This window comes from Cynocephalus volans, chromosome 13 (assembly GCF_027409185.1).
Source record: "Cynocephalus volans isolate mCynVol1 chromosome 13, mCynVol1.pri, whole genome shotgun sequence".
Lineage (NCBI taxonomy): Eukaryota > Metazoa > Chordata > Mammalia > Dermoptera > Cynocephalidae > Cynocephalus > Cynocephalus volans.
The window spans coordinates 70,813,848-70,831,720 of NC_084472.1; the positions used below are offsets into that span (position 1 = coordinate 70,813,848).

Consider the following 17,873-nt stretch of genomic DNA (forward strand, 5'->3'; position numbering starts at 1 on the left):
GGAAAATAACAAAATGTAAACACTTCAAAAGCTCATCTTCAGATAAATTGAAACTTATTTTCATTGTGAGTTGGAGAATCAATGCCCTAACAGTTCCTTGGTTCCACTTTCTTTCATTGGTGCATAAACCATGTCGTGAAAACACACCCCTCAAGTGGGTTCTGCAGGCTCATGACGGCAAGGTCACCTCTCCAGATGTGGTTATCGCTTTATGTGGGCTACAAACTAGTACACAAAATAACACACTCACGCAACTGTCATTGAAATTTATTATTTTATTTCAATGTTCAAGAGCAGTGTACTTCTCGTGGATCCCCCTGCAGCACGTGCTGTTTGGGGCCAGCCATGGATAGAGATCACACAGCCAGCAATCACTGCAAAGATGCAGAGTGCTCCTGTTGAACAATGTGGAGATTTGTTTCCAGAATTTTTTTCCTTTTTATTTTTATTCTTACCCTCTCATCATCGAGGCTATGTATTAATAGACATTGTATTAAACCCACAATAAACATTCAGAATTAGAATGGGATTAAACACATTTTGGCACTATGCTCTTCATTCTAGGGGGAGCAATGCCAGTGTGGGGGCTCTTTGGAAGGCCTGTAAAATATATGCCAAAATCAAAAGGTGGGCATCAGTACGTTAGGGAGGGAAGAGCTCAAGGAGGTGTCAGCGGGGTTAGAAGACAGTGTGGTTCAAAGAGCTCCTTCTGACTCTTCACACGGCCGCCCATGTCCAGTGGGTCAGTGGGTCAGGAATGGGTGCACACCTAATCTATTCTCTAGGGATGGTCATTTGTAGGAGGCAAGCAGATGAGACAGTTATCTTCTCTCCGAGGGTTAGTGTTGGCCAATGTGCGCTGCCGTGCGAGCATGCCACTGGTCATGCTGGCATTGAGGAGTGACCAGTGTGACACCATGAGGCCACAGAGAACTGCTGCTCTGCTCTGAGATGTGCCCGTCTCCCTGGACTCTCCGCTGGCGTGGGCTTTGGTTAGGAAACAGGTTGTTCACAGAGGTGGCTCTGGCTGTCCCTGTGCGGAGCCACAGGGACACCCAGTGGCCACATGCATAGTGTCTCCAGCACCTGCTTCCAAGGCCGTTCGTGTCCTGGGTGAGGCCACCACTCACCCCACGCCCGCCGCCTTCTCCTCTCTCTGCCACACTCGAATTCAGCTAAGGGGGTGCGGGGCAGCCCGGCCTGGGGGCGCACCCCACTCTCTGTGCTGCCCCGCATTGGACTCACAGCTGCCCGGGCCCACATTCACATGCCAAAAGCTCCCATGCGTAGTAGCCACTCCTTGACTGTCTAATCCTGTTAGGAAAAATAAAGTATACTTGAGGAGATGAGAGAAGGGGCAGGAAAAGAAAACCAAATGAAGCTTGGATCACAACAGTCCTTCCCGCCCACATGTCTCTGTCTCTGCAGCGCTGTGCCTAGCGGCAGTGCCCACTGGAAGCTCGAGGGTGAACAGTCACAGCTAAGAGAAGTCCAGGGGTAGAGGACATCCATGCACTTGGACCTACGGAGACCGATGTGCATCTGGGGACATGATAGCAGTGGGGTGGATACTCAGGGGAAGATGTCAAGTGACAGTCTTAACCATTTTCCGTTTTTGTTTTCCATTTCACTGTTGGCCACAGCTGCCAGGAGGATGCTGTGTGCTTGACCTACTGCGTGCACTCCACGGGCGTTAGCTGTGGGGTCATTTGCTCTAACTAGATAATTGAGATGCAAATGGTATTAAAGTTTAAGGCAGTTAAATTAAGAAGCTGAGGACAGGGTTCTGCAGGGACAGGGTGGGCTTCAGCGTCTAGCCATGGGTGATCCAGAGCGGCTGTCTCTTCCTCCCTAAGAAAGGAAAAGAGAGAGGAGTCAGGAGAGAGTCACCAGGGCACAGCCTCCCACACCCGATCCTGCTCTTGGGCCCACCTGCTCCAACCCTTTAGAGGCCTATTCATTTGCATGCGGGGCCAGAAACGGTGCCTCACAGCGCTGACCTTTTCCTTCCATTCCTCGCAACCTCTTTTAGCAAGTGCTAATTGAATTTTCAGTGCTCTGAGATAAGTTTACTCAAATTAGATTCCCAGGACACAGACAGTGGTGCCTGGTACAAAGACATTGTGTCTCTGTGGGTGAAAAGCTCCACCTTGCTTTACTTTGAATGGGCACCTTATTCTCCAGCGACAGACTCCAGAGTAAGTGAGGGAAATGTGTGGGAACAGAAACAGGGACAACCTCATCCTCAGAGAGGCTTTAGTGTTGGCGAGTGCACCCATCGCCATGTGCACCAGAGAAGGGCCAAACAACGCAGCATCTGTCACCGGGGGACATTTCTCTTATCTGAACGTCACCTGCCACACCAAGATGAACCACTCACACAGAGGGGCTGTCTATAAACTCTGACTTAAAGGGTCTCACAGCCATGAATGGACAAGTGTTCTGGACAAATACAATTTGGAATAATAAAACAAAGGAACTGCAGAGTGAGTCGGAGCCCAGTGTGCGTGCAGTGACCAGCAGCGCCAGGTGGCCAGGCGTGGAATTGCCTTTCTAAGGAGATAACCAGTTTGTTGCTCTGATGTCTGTCACCTAGATGGACAAGGGAGAGCTGCACTTTTTCTCTTGTGTTCAAAGTTTCACTCAAATTTTAGCCTCTTTTTCCTCTGGATTCCCTCTTAGGTTGTGGATGAAAAATTGATCTCTCAAAGGTTTCCTTTCGACTGTGAGCCCCCAGAAAGCAAGTTGTGTAAGAAATCTGCTGTCCAGGTGGCAGTGGTGCTGAACTAATGCTGGCCTGGTTTGATTCTACATTCTCCACATTACCCAATGACATAAATAACCAAGGCACTAAAGCCAAGGGTACTTAAAAATAACAGATCAAGATGATAGTTCTGAATTCCTGGGGTTTTAGTTTTTCCAAGTATCACACTTAGCATTTTTTTTTAAAATTTTATTACGTCGATATACATTGTGGCTGATTATTGTTGCCCATCACCAAAACCTCCCTCCCTCCTCCCTCCCCCCCCAACAATGTCTTTTCTGTTTGCTTGTCATATCAACTTCAAGTAATTGTGGTTGTTATATCTTCTTCCCCCCCCCCCGGTTTTTGTGTGTGTGTGTGTGTGTGTGAATTATATATTAATTTTTAGCTCCCACCAATAAGTGAGAACATGTGGTATTTTTCTTTCTGTGCCTGACTTGTTTCACTTAATACAATTCTCTCAAGGTCCATCCATGTTGTTGCAAATGGCAGTGTTTCATTCGTTTTTATAGCTGAGTAGTATTCCATTGTGTAGATGTACCACAATTTCGGTATCCACTCATACGATGATGGACATTTGGGCTGGTTCCAACTCTTGGCTATTGTAAAGAGTGCTGCAATGAACATTGGGGAACAGGTATACCTTCGACTTGATGATTTCCATTCCTCTGGGTATATTCCCAACAGTGGGATAGCTGGGTCGTATGGTAGATCTATCTGCAATTGTTTGAGGAACCTCCATACCATTTTCCGTAGAGGCTGCACCATTTTGCAGTCCCACCAACAATGTATGAGAGTTCCTTTTTCTCTGCAACCTCGCCAGCATTTATCGTTCAGAGTCTTTTGGATTTTAGCCATCCTAACTGGGGTTAGACGGTATCTCAGTGTGGTTTTGATTTGCATTTCCCGGATGCTGAGTGATGTTGAGCATTTTTTCATATGTCTGTTGGCCATTTGTATATCTTCCTTAGAGAAATGCCTACTTAGCTCTTTTGCCCATTTTTTAATTGGGTTGCTTGTTTTTTTCAAACAAGAACAATCCAAACCTAAAGTTAGCAGACGGAAAGAAATCATTAAGATCAGAGCAGAACTGAATGAAATTGAAACCCAAAAAACAATTCAAAATATCAATGAATCAAAAAGTTGGTTTTTTAAAAAGATAAATAAAATTGACAAACCATTAGCATGGCTAACAAAAAAAAGAAGAGAGAAGACTCAAATAACAAAAATTAGAAATGAAAAAGGCAATATTACAACTGATTCATCTGAAATACAAGGAATCATTCGAGACTACTATAAACAACTATACGCCAATAAATTTGAAAATCTGGAGGAAATGCATAAATTTCTGGACACACACAAGCTCCCAAAACTGAACCATGAAGACGAAGAAAATTTGAACAGACCAATAACAATAAAGGAGATTGAAGCTGTTATCAGAAGGCTCCCAACAAAGAAAAGCCCAGGACCAGATGGATTCACAGCAGAATTTTACCAAACATTCAAAGAGGAATTGACACCGATTCTTGACAAATTATTCCAAAAGATTGAAACGGGCGCAAATCTCCCAAACTCATTCTATGAAGCAAACATCATCCTGATACCAAAACCAGGTAAAGATATAACCAAAAAAGAAAACTACAGGCCGATATCCTTGATGAATATAGATGCAAAAATCCTCACTAAAATACTAGCAAACAGAATACAGCAACACATACGTAAAATTATTCATCACGATCAAGTGGGACTCATCCCAGCGATGCAAGGTTGGTTCAACATACGCAAATCAATAAATGTGATACACCATATTAATAAACTCAAACACAAGGACCATATGATCATCTCTATAGATGCTGAAAAAGCATTTGATAAAGTTCAGCACTCATTCATGACAAAGACCCTCTATAAGTTAGGTATAGAGGGAAAGTATCTCAACATAATTAAAGCCATATATGCCAAACCCACTGCCAATATCATCCTGAATGAGGAAAAGCTGAAAGCTTTTCCTTTGAGAACAGGAACTAGACAAGGATGCCCACTCTCACCACTCCTATTCAACATAGTGTTGGAAGTACTAGCCAGAGCAATCAGAGAAGAGAAGGAAATAAAGCGCATCCAGATTGGAAAATATGAAGTCAAACTGTCCCTGTTTGCAGATGACATGATCCTATATATCGAACAGCCTAAAGGCTCTACAAAAAAACTCTTGGAATTGATAAATGATTTCAGCACCATAGCAGGATACAAAATCAACACACAAAAATCAGTAGCATTTCTTTTCTCCAATAGTGAACATGCAGAAAGAGAAATCAAGAAAGCCTGCCCATTTACAATAGCCACCAAAAAAATAAAATACTTAGGAATGGAGTTAACCAAGGAGGTGAAAAGTCTCTATAATGAGAACTACAAACCACTGCTGAGAGAAATTAGAGAGGATACAAGAAGATGGAAAGATATCCCATGCTCTTGGATTGGAAGAATCAACATAGTGAAAATGTCCATACTACCCAAAGTGATATACAAATTCAATGCAATCCCCATCAAAATTCCAAAGACATTTTTCTCAGAAATGGAAAAAACTATCCAGACATTTATATGGAATAATAAAAGACCACGCATAGCCAACGCAATGCTGAGCAAAAAAAATAAAGCTGGAGGCATAACACTACCTGACTTTAAGCTATACTACAAAGCTATAATAACCAAAACAGTATGGTACTGGCATAAAAACAGACACACTGATCAATGGAATAGAATAGAGAATCCAGAAATCAACCCACACCCTTACTGCCATCTGATCTTTGACAAAGGCACCAAGCCTATTCACTGGGGAAGGGACTGCCTCTTCAGCAAATGGTGCTGGGATAACTGGTATCCATATGCAGGAGAATGAAACTAGATCCATACCTCTCACCGTATACTAAAATCAACTCAAAATGGATTAAGGATTTAAATATACACCCTGAAACAATAAAACTTCTTAAAGAAAACATAGGAGAAACACTTCAGGAAATAGGACTGGACACAGACTTCATGAATACGACCCTAAAAGCATGGGCAACCAAAGGAAAAATAAACAAATGGGATTATATCAAACTAAAAAGCTTCTGCACAGCAAAAGAAACAACAGAGTTAAAAGACAACCAACAGAGTGGGAGAAAATATTTGCAAAATATACATCTGACAAAGGATTAATATCCAGAATATACAAGGAACTCAAACAACTTTACAAGAAAAAAACACACTTAGCATTTTAAAGGAACTTTTATGTTGTTAACTCATTTAAAGAATTTTCTTTTCGCTAGTGAAAATGTTTATGGAATTCTAGCCTCTGAAGCTACCTTGGGAATCATCCAGCGGAACTCCCCTCCCAGGCCTGGGAGTTGTCAGGAGCAGGGTCCTGCTGCCACTTTGGGAGCCTGGCTTAATGTTGATGTCACTGGTGCTCAGAGCTGCCCTCTAGAGTGGCCTGGAAGCCTGCAGTCGCCTCAGCTTTTGCTCCCTTTCCAAGAGATTAACCACAGAGCCCCGTTTAAAGTGTGTTTTATTCCTGTAAAGTTGTGGAGCTGCTCTACTCTGTCCAACAAGGTACAGGCGGCACCCCATCCTCGCAAGATAACCTCTTGAGATGCCACTTTAACTCTCTGACGCTGCCTTTGAAGGTGAAAGTGATGGGCGTCTTGGTCTTACTTTCTATCACTGCACCTCTATTCCTTGAGCGCCGGCCACGAGCAAAACCCGTTCATCTGTTTTCTCTTTTGTGCCCATAGGCAGTGCCTGAGCAGGCTTTCTTGTCATACTCCCCTGAGAGCTGAGCAGCCGGAGGTCAGAGAGGATGACTTTCCCCATGTCAGCAGCTGCGAGAGGGGAGCCGGTATAGGAACAGGCCCCTAGACATGTCCGTCTCGTGCTTTTCCCTTTGTCGTGCTTTTCAGCACTTCGCATCAGCTGATCTGAGCTTCTGGTCTGCCTGGGCTCGGGTACTCAATGAGGCTGGACTCGAGCGGTGCAGGGTAGGCTGAGCAGACCGGAGCCCACCGTGGAGGCCGGCATTCGCTTCTCCACCGACACTGCACAGCCGCACAGAAGCGCTAGAGGCGGGACCACGTGCACTTGTGCACTTGGAAATAAAATATGGTTCCCAACTGATGGGGAGAAATGCAGTTTTCTCAACCCGGTTCCAGTCCAGCAACGCGGGACTGCCCAATCTGAGCCTTTTCCTCTCACTACTAATTTTCAACACTGCAAAAAGGAGCAGAAAGAAAAGAGGTGCAAAGTATGACTCCACTCGATGCCCTGGAGTCCTCACCCCCTCCTCCTGCCTGCCTTCCAGCCCTCCTGATCTCTGGGAAACTTTTAAAAATTAATCTGTTATGAATGGTCCATGTGAACTCACACAGCTGTACGGCCACAGTGGGCCACATTTGAACTTCTTGTGTAAAATTTACCTACAGCCATATGAATTGAAGTTTGTCCTAATTTGATAAGTTGAAGCTTCCCTTGAACTATATAGAAATTTTTTAAAAATTGAAAAGCTGCTTACAAAAAGAATTTCAGGGAAAGATTTGAGCCTACTTAAGAAAACAAGTGGGCTTCATACACTTGCGCCATTGTGCACAATAAATGTGGGGCTGTGAGTGGAGCTTTTCTACCATCAGGGTGGTCCTGGCAGGCTCTGGCCCTGTGAATGTCCTGTAACTGCTTACAGCTCCTGCATGTGCTGCCAGGGAGCAGAACCATGTCCCTGCAGGGAGCCACTAACTCCCCATCCCCCTGTCACCTCTCGACTATCACTCAGCACAGCTGACCGTCACTGAGTGGATGGTGCAGGAATTAGTTATGCAGAATGGGACGAGTCTGTTTTTCTCAGATGAGCATGGTGTGTCGTTACAGGAACTGCCTCAGAAACCGTCACAGCCGCCAATATCTGGGTTCACCCCACACGTATTGGAGCCATGGGTCCGGGCACCACAGCGACCCAGAGGCAGGTGCCCTCTTGACCACTCGAGAGACACTGCTGTTCTGAACTTAGTTCTGTGGGAGAAACAGCTGCTCCAGGATCCTCATCCTCTGTCTGGTGGCCACATTCCAGAATGGAGACAAAATGTGTCATGATGGTCCTGCTACATGAGGGCTTGGATAGGATTTATTTTCTTACTTGGGTTTGCCTCCGAACCTTCATAGAGGAATGGATCCTGCCTACATCTTACCTGACATAAAGTAAGTTAGCAACTCGGTTATTACCACCCACTTCACATACCTAGGACTTTGTCTGAGGAGGGCTGACTTTCCTCAAGGCAGGGGCCATGCTTCACAACTCTTGAACGTCTCAGAATCTAGGCTTTTGGACAGATATCCTGCACTCACGCTCACTGAGGAGACAGAGGACTGTGTCCCCGCTGTGTGTCCTGAACGGCGAGCAGAGCGCACCCCACACAGTTGACTCAGTGAATATGTTGAATTAAAGATTAGGTGAGCACATCAATGAGTATGTGTGTTACAGACTAAGTCATTCCCCCATAAATTGTAAAACCTTGGTGTTTTGTAAGCCAATTAGAAAACATACATAAATAAGGCAGAGATTACAGGTCAGCGATGGTTTGCATTGAGGGGCCATTTGTACTGGTTGAGGCCCAACCATGGGTCCCAGAGCTTGGAGCCATGGGGCACTGAGCTCGTCAGAAGCGTGGGCCCTGCCTTTCAGTGGGTGGACCTCAGCGGGGGATATAAGCCAGCCACCTACGAAAGAACCGTTTCCTGTGAGACTGAGTTGCCTCTGTGAGCCCAGCGGGTGTCCCCAGGAGCAGAATGAGCGAAGGTGATAGTCCTGTTCTCATCAACGCCCCAAGAGCATCCAAAACACGAAATCTACGGAAACTCACTCTTTCCTGAAAATGTGGCCATCCCTGGCTGAGGGATGAGGTAAAACAACAACGTGGAGGAGGAATCCTGGAACGCCTTTCACAGCACCTGACTCCAGCAGTGGGGACAGTGGAGCACCAGGTGCGAGCTCGGTGTCTGGGAGCTGGGCACAGAGGACACCCTGACCCACCTGTCCAATGGGGTTTCCCTTACCAGCAGGGGATATTCTCCAGGGATGTTAATCTCCCACCCATGAAAGATAAAAACGAGCTCTCCCGTGATTTGCTTTTCTGTCCAGGGGCCGCTGCAGGCATCATGGGTTTCGCTTCTGTCCTGACGGGGGAGCTCTCTTTCCTTTCCTGGCATCTGTCTCCTTTATTGCATTTCTTCAGGTTGGGGAAGTTGGCTGAGGAGAACCTTGTAAGTAGTTATTTCTGTGGTTGCTGTTTCCTGTCAGCGCCGTTATCAAGCAAGGGAATAGATCTCCCATTCGGATCCAGACTGAGTGCAAACAGCAGCCTGGCTTGTTACTCTCATGAAAAGCAAGCGGGAACATCTGTGTAGACAATGTATATCCCATGACAGTTTACGGCCACGAATACCTGCCTCCGCCGCAGGGATGAACAGTGCTCCCGTGGAGGTGCCAGGCGGCGTGGGAACACGCCCTGCAGCCACTGTGCCCGGCGGTGCTGTACCTCGTCCCGGCTCCCCTCCCAGCTCGGAGGTCCTGAGACGTTCCACAGCCCCGACGTGTGGCCATTACATCCCAAGGTCTCTTCTTTAGGATCCAGCCAGGGAACTACAAATCCAGTCACCATTTTTGCTGGTTTCTGCCAGAGATGTGACTGGTATTTCATCATTAAAATGTAGGTCACAGCAGTCACTCTCTTCCAGAAGCCCCCCGGTGCCCTGACCCCCATTCAGAGTCAAGGCTGTTAGGAAGGTGGGGGGAGTCCCCCTGCCTTTCTGACTTCATCTCCTCCTGCACCAGCTGGTCACTGTGTCCCTCACTCCCCCTCCTACCCCCACTGAGACCTTTTCCCATTCTGTTCCTCCTGCCTGGAATGCTGTTCCCCACACATGCATGACTGGCTCCTCAGCTCTTCCAAGTCTTCACCAAATGTCCCCTGCTCAGCGAGACCTTCCCTGGCCACCCACCTGGCACTGTGACCACCTCTGCAACACACCACACATGGTGACTCCCTATGCCTTTTCCTTGCCTTTTCTAATACAGAATATGTTTTACTGATTTTCCACCCCTCACGATCATCACTGGAACACAAGCTCCTCTGTAAAGCTGTGGACGTCATCTGTGCTGCTTCTGGTGTCCCCAGCACCTCAGACAGCACACAGTCAATGCTCAGTAAGTACCCGTGGGCAGAACTGCAGACCCGAGAGCACCTGGGAGGCCTCAGCCAGTGCACTGACCACACGGCCAGCCTGGACTCCAGCCTCCCTGGGCTGTGTGGAGCCGCTCGGGGCAGCTTGCCCTGCATCTGCCAGGAGCCAGGAGCAACCTTCACTTTGGTTGGTCTTGAGGCCTCTGCCTCTGGAAATAGCAAGGACCTTCAGCTGGTCCCTGCCCCAGGCTCTCAGGGAGTCCAGCCCCCAGGGCCTGTGACCTTTCAGGTCAGCAAACCCAAGAGGGACTTCTTTGGAAATCTCAGTAACTGCTGCCTCTCTCCACACTCAAGCATTGGTCTAGAAGTAAACCATGCCCTGAAATGGGGAGAGATGGAGCCTCCCGACTCTCAGCAGGCCATCTAGGCCCCACTGCCCCTGCCCCGTCTGCACAGAGTTGCAGGCGTGGCCCTGCCCGATGCGGGATAATGGCCCGCGGGCCCAGGAGTGCAGAGTCCCTGCCCACACAGTGTCCCCTCCGTGGCATGGGGCTCTGTGGTTGGCCCGAGGGTGGACTTCCTCAGGGAGAGCTTGGGATTCAGCTCAGAGTAGAGCTGGGCCATGGTGTCTGCCCCACTTCTGCTGAAAGACCCCAGGTGGTGTGGGCTCCCAGAGGGAAGCCTAACACGCCACTGCACGGTCGGGGCCTGAGGGTGTACCTGCTCCCTCTGCCCAATCCGAGCAGCCTTCTAAGAGTGAGGGGCTTTCTGCACACGGTTTACATCACCAGCAGCGCTAATAACAGCTCCTGCTTACTTGAGTGACCCGAGCCCCAAGCTGATGTCCCTGTTGGATTCATCACCACCTTTTACTTTCATGCTGTCGTTGTGCATTATCCCATTTTATAGATGAGGAAACCGAGTCTCACAGAGGCTGGGGCTGGGGGCCACGGAGCTAACAGACATCGACCTGCACCAGCCTGGTCTGCGTGGCTCCAGCATCCTTCCTGCGGTTTCCAGGGGGCTCCCCACCTCCTGGCTCAATGGTAACCTTGGGTCCAGCTGGGCCCAACTGGGAATCAGAGTCAGTGCCACCCCACCCCCCACCCCCCGACTTCCAGTTCCCAGGGTGCTTGGACCACTGGGTTCAGCAGCAGCCCTTGAGGAAAACACCTGCTGCTGTATATGAGCTTTGAGAGAAGCTGCACAGGAGGTAGATCAGCACTGCCCAGCGTGGGGATCCTGAGAGCAGCCTGGTGCATGGTAGCTGCGGTGGGGGAGGGGGTTGGCCTGATGCTCTGGCTGGTCTGAGCTGGGGGATCGGAATACATTTTTCTTTGACTGAGGCACTTTCCAGCCCCCAGTATCTGTTCTGGGGCATGATTTGGCCTGAGACCTCCACACTGCCAAATCCCCAAGTAAGGCCTGAGGGCTGCAGGTCCCCAGCAGTGGAGGCCCCACCCCCCCAGCACATTTCCGCATGTTGCCCACCTTCAGGAGGTTACGTTACCAGTTTAAAGATTTTGGAAAGTGTGCCCTGGGCATCGATCCCCTTCAGTCCCTTGTGAGACGATTTATAGTCGGAAGCTCTGGCTCCATAGCCAAATCCTGGCTTCTGCCCTTCAGCCCCCTGCAAGAAAAGACCAGAGAGCTCTCAGCCCCCACACTCCAGCTGCCACCAGGGTCACCAGGAAGGACCCACACCACCAAGCGGCCTTGGTGGCTCTCAGGAGCAAAGGCCCGTACTGAGTTAAGAGCAGGAGGGTGCAGAAGGCGCCTTTCTCTGAGACTATCAGGGTGTCGCCCAAAAACAGAGAAGGGTCTGGCTGGGGCCGAGGCTTTGTTGTATGATCTGTGGCCCAAGTGCACTTGTCTTAAGCTGGAAATTGTGGGACAGCTGCTTACCTTTTTCCCACTGCGGGGTTTTCAAGAGAAGATGAGCAAACACCAGGCAACTGCAGTAAAGAGCCCTCTGCCTGCACTGGGGAGGAAGGGGCCCAGAGGCCCCAGGGGTCCCGGGGCCAGGAGAATGTGGTGCTCCGACTCCCGGGATTCCTCTCTGGTTATTTGGCCCAGACTGGATTCTGTTCACATCTGCTCTGCTGTCATTAGGACCTGGAGGACCAAGAGTCTCTGGACTTAGTGAAATTTCAAGGCTCACACATTTTCTAAAGGGTAAAGACAAGATTTTTAATTCTCTGATCTAGAGAAACCTCTCCTAAGAGTGACCAGGCATCCACTTCCCTTTGCCGTGGCTTAAACGCGGACCAGGTCCTTACCAGGCACCCTGGGCTGCCGACAGAGGCAGGGAGTAGCCCGGGGGCAAGGCCCTGCAGCTGTGCATGAGGGGCAGTCATGTCCTTGTGACAACTGGGTGGAATCTCAGCTCCCCCACTCCCTAGCTGTGTGACCACGGGCAAGTGTCAGAATCTCTCTGACCTTCAGATTCCTCGTTGATAAAATGGGGATAATGATGGTCCCTTCCTTACTGGGTCATGTGCGAATACGATGAGTTAGTAGAGATCAGCTCCAAAGCAGAGCCTGAAAGCCCTGCATTTCCGCACATGCCTTCGTTTCGGGAGGTGGCCACCAGGGAAGGGCAGGCCGCCCTGCACCGTGGCCTCCAGCTGCCCCATAAGCCCCTCTCTCACTTCAGGAAAGGAATGGAAATTTCCTCATGGGACGTAGCAATGGCAAGTGATTACGGAAGTGTGAAGAGCCCTCATGTCCCAGGACCAGTTTAATTTCTAATAAAAATTATTTTCAAATGAGACCTTCCACCAGACATGAAAAAGGACCAGGAGAAGCTCTGATGAGGGTGTTTAGACCTGATGAGTGTTGATATTTTGGGGTAGAGGGTCTCCCAAGCTTAGGTGCAATGTCTATGGAGAGCTAAGCAGTCTGTTAGCTTTTCAGGAAAGGAGTTCAGTTTGCCTTACGGACCTCTACTCAAAAGACAGGGTCCGGATTTTGCTTTATGTTTTCCGCAAAAGATACGGGAGACTCTCTGCACAGTCCTCTCCTAAAGAGTCTGGTGAACAAAACCAAACCCTGTCCTGCTTGATTCCCCATCAGCCTACCGACCCTTCCTAATCTCATAAAAGCAGTTTAGAGCAGGAAGTCTCTTGAGAGACAATTTAACCCATCCCTTTATTCTGGAGGTTTTGGAGAAGGGATCCGAAGGTTCAAGCTCTCCAGCACTATCTCCCTGGACTCAGGGCCATCTGTCCAGGCACTTCCCACCGCACGAGCGACTTCTGAAGTCTCCTTCTCACTCAGCCTGTGCTTGGGAATGAAGGTTGGGCACCCAGGACCCAGAAGGCCACTTCTATGTGAAACTGTGGTGCAAGGGTATCAGGTGGGGAAAGGGACGGGGATATGTGGCACAGAAGGTCTAAGCACCACATATTAAAGGAGAGCTGCCATTGCACCCAGAGGTTTCCATGGTCGCACGCTTTCCACGGCACTTGGAGGAGTGGAGGACAGCTTGGGAGTACTGTGCCAGACAGACAGACGGTCATGAAACTGCCTGTGCGAGTGCTAGGTCATCTGTCTTACTCTATTGGCTTTCTCCTAAGATAAAAAGCTTCTGAGAACTAAATTCAGGGATTGACTTGCAGATTAACAATCTGCTTGACTTTTCCTCCTTCCAAATTCTTGGTCACTTTTATCTTTGGACAATCTAGAATTTACCAGGAAACATACGACATAGTTTAGAAAAAGAAAGTGGTACATCCTGACACTCTGAAGAGACAGTCCTGTAGTTCTGGAAAACAGACAGACAAGCCAACAAAATACAGAGAAGGATTTTGCTTTGGAAAAAAAAGAAATCAACAAACATTAGTAGTATCAAACATGGAGAAACGCAGAAAGGAATGCGGAGATCTTTCTTGTGAGCTGGGTTTGAAAGTGTCTCATCCCTCCACATTCAGTGATGATTTTGCATAAAGTCAGAATCCACTCCTAGAAAATGAAGAGGCAGATGAAGGAGTAGCTAAAATAAGATCTCTGGGTCAAAAAGATGTTTTATTCTTTAATATCATCTTTGTCTCCTGCTGGCAGAGAAAATCAAAAATTAATTAGCTGTGAGCACTAGTCTTTGTAATTTTCCTTCATTATTGTCATCTTTTTGCAAATTCATTAGTTCAGAAAAAGCAGGCCCCATATGTACATAAAACGTTCCAGCAAGTATCTTAGTTCGTAATTCAATGTAATAATGTGTTGGAGTGACCCAGGAACTTTATGGATCTTTCCTCTATGTCTCTCTCAAGTGATTCCTCTCTCTCTCCCTCTTCCTTCTTTCTGTCCCTCCCACTTTCTGTTTTGTTTTGTTTTTTTAAAGTCCCTCATTCATTTATATGATGCTTATTAATCCAGCAGCACGCACGGGCAGGCTCTGTTCTACAGCCCGAAGACATTGCAGTTCCTGAGACAGACGCAATCCCTGGCCGATAGGTTGGTGAGTATTCCTCCATTTTATGTTGAAAATTATAATTTTTATGAAATAAGAACCATATCTGATATTTGCTAGTAACCGGAGTCAGTAGGCTTGGTTAGGCTCAACTGCAGGCTTTCTAAACTGGCTCACATGCATGCTCTAGACAGTGAACAAATTAGCCACTTTAGACCTTCATCGAAACTTTGCTCTCTGTGTTAAAAATCCTAAATTTCCTAAGGAGGTTTTCCTGGATGGCTTGATATCTAAGTTTTAGTGAACACAAAGAAAAAGATGTTAAATTCAGTTACTCAATTTATAACAAAACCGAAATCTTTTTGATGAACAGGATAGCTATAAATTGAGTAACTGAATTTAACATCTTTTTCTTTTCATTAGCAGTAGCGTTTTTCCTCAGCAAAATTTCAGCACCTGAGATTATCTACATGGGTCAATTAGCTCAGCTCCACATTCAGACTTCTGGGACTTGTTTTTCATGTCAGTTGTACTGGAAAGACATTAGAAATTTTGTCAGACATGGTGTGGGCTCTTCCCTGGGAAGGAGACCAACAGCGTCTGCCAGGAACGCTTTGGGAGGAAAGGTGTCCCGCCCGCAGTGCCCGGGTCGCCAGGGCGTGGAAGCAGGAGAGGGTGACCCGGAGCGAGGGGAGCCCAGCTCTGTTTTCCCTCCAGGAGAGAAAGCAGCCCGTTTACAGCTGTGGGCAAACCAGCCTCGACAGGCAAGAAAAGGCGGGACCGTTAAGCGACTGAAACAGAGCAGAGCGTGGAAGTCAAGCGGCTGCGAGGACGAGAAAGGAAGAGGAAGCCGAATGGAGACGCGCTTGTCACCTACCCAGCTAAATCTGCTCAGTCCTCTCCCCTGTGTGAGAAAGAGAAAGAATGACACGGTGACCAGTGAGGAAAGAACACGAACGCAACCCAACAACACAGCACCGGGCACATCCCACGGCTGGCAGCGGCTACCTGGAGCTTCCCGGGAGGACCGCGGGGCGGGAGGGCCGGGGGAGGATCGTGGGGTGAAGGTGGGGGAGGACCGTGGGGTGAAGGTGGGGGAGGACCGTGGGGGGAAGGTGGGGGAGGACCGCGGGGCGGGCGGGAGGGCCGGGGGAGGACCGTGGGGTGAAGGTGGGGGAGGACCGCGGGGTGGGGGGGGGGAGGACCGTGGGGGGAAGGTGGGGGAGGACCGCGGGGCGGGGGGGGGAGGACCGTGGGGGGAAGGTGGGGGAGGACCGCGGGGCGAAGGTGGGGGAGGATCGTGGGGGGAAGTTGGGGGAGGACAGTGGGGTGAAGGTGGGGGAGGACCGCGGGGCGAAGGTGGGGGAGGACCGCGGGGCGGGGGGGAGGACCGCGGGGCAGGGGGGAGGACCGAGGGGCGGGGGGGAGGGCCGGGGGAGGACTGCAGGGTGAAGGTGGGGGAGGACCGCGGGGCGGGGGGGGGGAGGACCGTGGGGTGAAGGTGGGGGAGGACCGTGGGGGGAAGGTTGGGGAGGACCACGGGGCGAAGGTGGGGGAGGATCGTGGGGGGGAAGGTGGGGGAGGACCGCGGGGTGGGCGGGAGGATCGAGGGGCGGGGGGGAGGGCCGGGGGAGGACTGCAGGGTGAAGGTGGGGGAGGACCGCGGGGTGGGCGGGAGAGCCGGGGGAGGACCGCGGGGTGAAGGTGGGGGAGGATCGCAGGGTGGGAGGTCAGGGGAGGATCGCGGGGCGGAGGTGGGGAAGGACCCCAGAGAGGGGGTTGGGGGAGGACCGCAGGGCGGGGGTAAGGGGAGGACTGCGGCACCCAGCACTGTCTGCACGGGTGCGGGAGGGAAACGCCACTGGTCTGCCCTCCCTGCTCCACTTGGAGCCACACGGGGATGAATTCGGGTAGCTCTTGAGTCCAGCTCTTTTTTTTTTTTTTGGTACATTTCAGGATTTCGGAGAAGGTCTATAATTAAAGTAGGGATTAATGAAAACATCCACAGGTCTTACCTTTCCTTGCGATGGAGGTGGTGTGCGAGGCGTCACCTGAAAGACACATGGGGAAGGGTGGGTTGCGGTTGTCACCCTCCTTCAAAGCAGCCCTGACTCTTTCTGAGGGTCTCATGTTATCACCTCTAGTTCCTGACTGGCTCACATCCACTGAGGGTGGCTAGCATCTACTGGGTATAGGAAGCCACCCACTTTCCACCCGGCTTACCCATTTCTGACCTAGTTAAATGAGGAATACAGGACCTGAGAATCTGGAAATATTCCGGACTATACGGATCTTCCAGAACACTCAAAAACACGTTTGAGAGAATGGAAAACGTGCCCAAGGCTCTGCCACCAGGCAGCTGGCTCATCTTGGCAGGGGTTCCTGTAACACTCCTGTAGCACATTGATGGAGACGGTGACCGTCACTTCACCTGTGGCCCTTCAGGGGTTGGCAATAAAGTGTGCTGACACAGCCTCAAAGGGGATGCTTTTGGGTCTGTGGCTCCTAAAACTCACTCATCAACACGCAAAATACTAGCTTGAATCTGTGCTGCACTGAAATCTCATAATTAGATAAAACTTTGTTCTTGTTTTAAACAGTTTCACAGAGCAGTTTTAGGTTCATGTGCAGAAATTACAGAGTTCCTATATACCCTGCACAGTTTCCCCTATTATTAACATCTTGCATTAGTGCAGTTCATTGGTGTCACCTGATGAACAAATATGGATACATCGTTATTATTATTAACTAAAATCCATAGTTTACATAAGCGTTCACTCTCTGTGCTGTGCATTCTGTGGTTTAGGCAAATGTAAGTCCTGTGTTCAACTTTGTGGTATCCCTGCCCTAAAAGTGCCCTGAGCTCTGCCTGTTCATCCCTCCCTCCCCTGACCCTTGGCAACCCCTGATCTTTCTACTGTCTGCAGTTTTGCAAAGCCTGTGCTTTTAAATCCTCTGTCTCACAGGTCACCTGGCTGCAGAAGAAGCGAACTCTTTGTTGGACACTCAGTTCAGGAAGTGACAGATGCTCTTTGCAAGCACCGGCCTGTAATTTGGGATCAGGCATGGGGATGAGTTCCCATGGCCAGCCTCACCCTGCAGAGGATCACAGTGTCATCCATGGATGTATCATCTCCCATGGGGCTTAAGACCAGCGACCCCCAGTGCTCTTACAATTTCAACTTCCCCTGCAGACCATCACTCACAATGTTCTTGAAGAAGTGGACTACAGGGTTTTCGTCTTGGGGCCGGCCATGCTGCTTCTGGGGCAGGGAGCCATAGTGGGTAGTTCTTGCTGCGTGGTGTGAGTCCTGGAAGAGAGAGAGGTGCAGCAGCTCAGGACAAGGCCTCCGCCCTGAGCCTCATCCTCTGTGGGGAAGCTGGATCTCTACTCTGTGGATCTGGGTGTTTTGTTTTTTTTTGTTTTTTTTTGAGTAATGCTAGGAAGCCACTGGCGTGCCATAAGACAGGTATAGGACCTGAGACAGGTGTCGGA

The 17,873-nt window shown here is 49.4% G+C and overlaps 1 protein-coding gene across 5 annotated transcripts in view; it reads right to left on the reverse strand.

Moving 5' to 3' along the window:
* Positions 1 to 302: 302 nt before the first annotated feature.
* MBP (myelin basic protein) overlaps positions 303 to 17,873 on the reverse strand; it is a 138,816-nt gene continuing 121,245 nt past the window's right edge. For 4 of the 5 annotated variants that reach the window (XM_063077534.1, XM_063077533.1, XM_063077536.1 and 1 more), the window contains 5 exons: positions 17,584 to 17,688; positions 16,393 to 16,428; positions 15,255 to 15,281; positions 11,477 to 11,596; positions 303 to 1,851 (listed from right to left, as the gene is read on the reverse strand). In XM_063077534.1, the coding sequence (XP_062933604.1) occupies positions 1,807 to 1,851; positions 11,477 to 11,596; positions 15,255 to 15,281; positions 16,393 to 16,428; positions 17,584 to 17,688 (333 nt within the window). In that variant the 3' untranslated portion in view covers positions 303 to 1,806. The remainder of the gene's footprint in view (positions 1,852 to 11,476; positions 11,597 to 15,254; positions 15,282 to 16,392; positions 16,429 to 17,583; positions 17,689 to 17,873) is intronic. The other variant, XM_063077535.1, reaches the window with a different exon arrangement.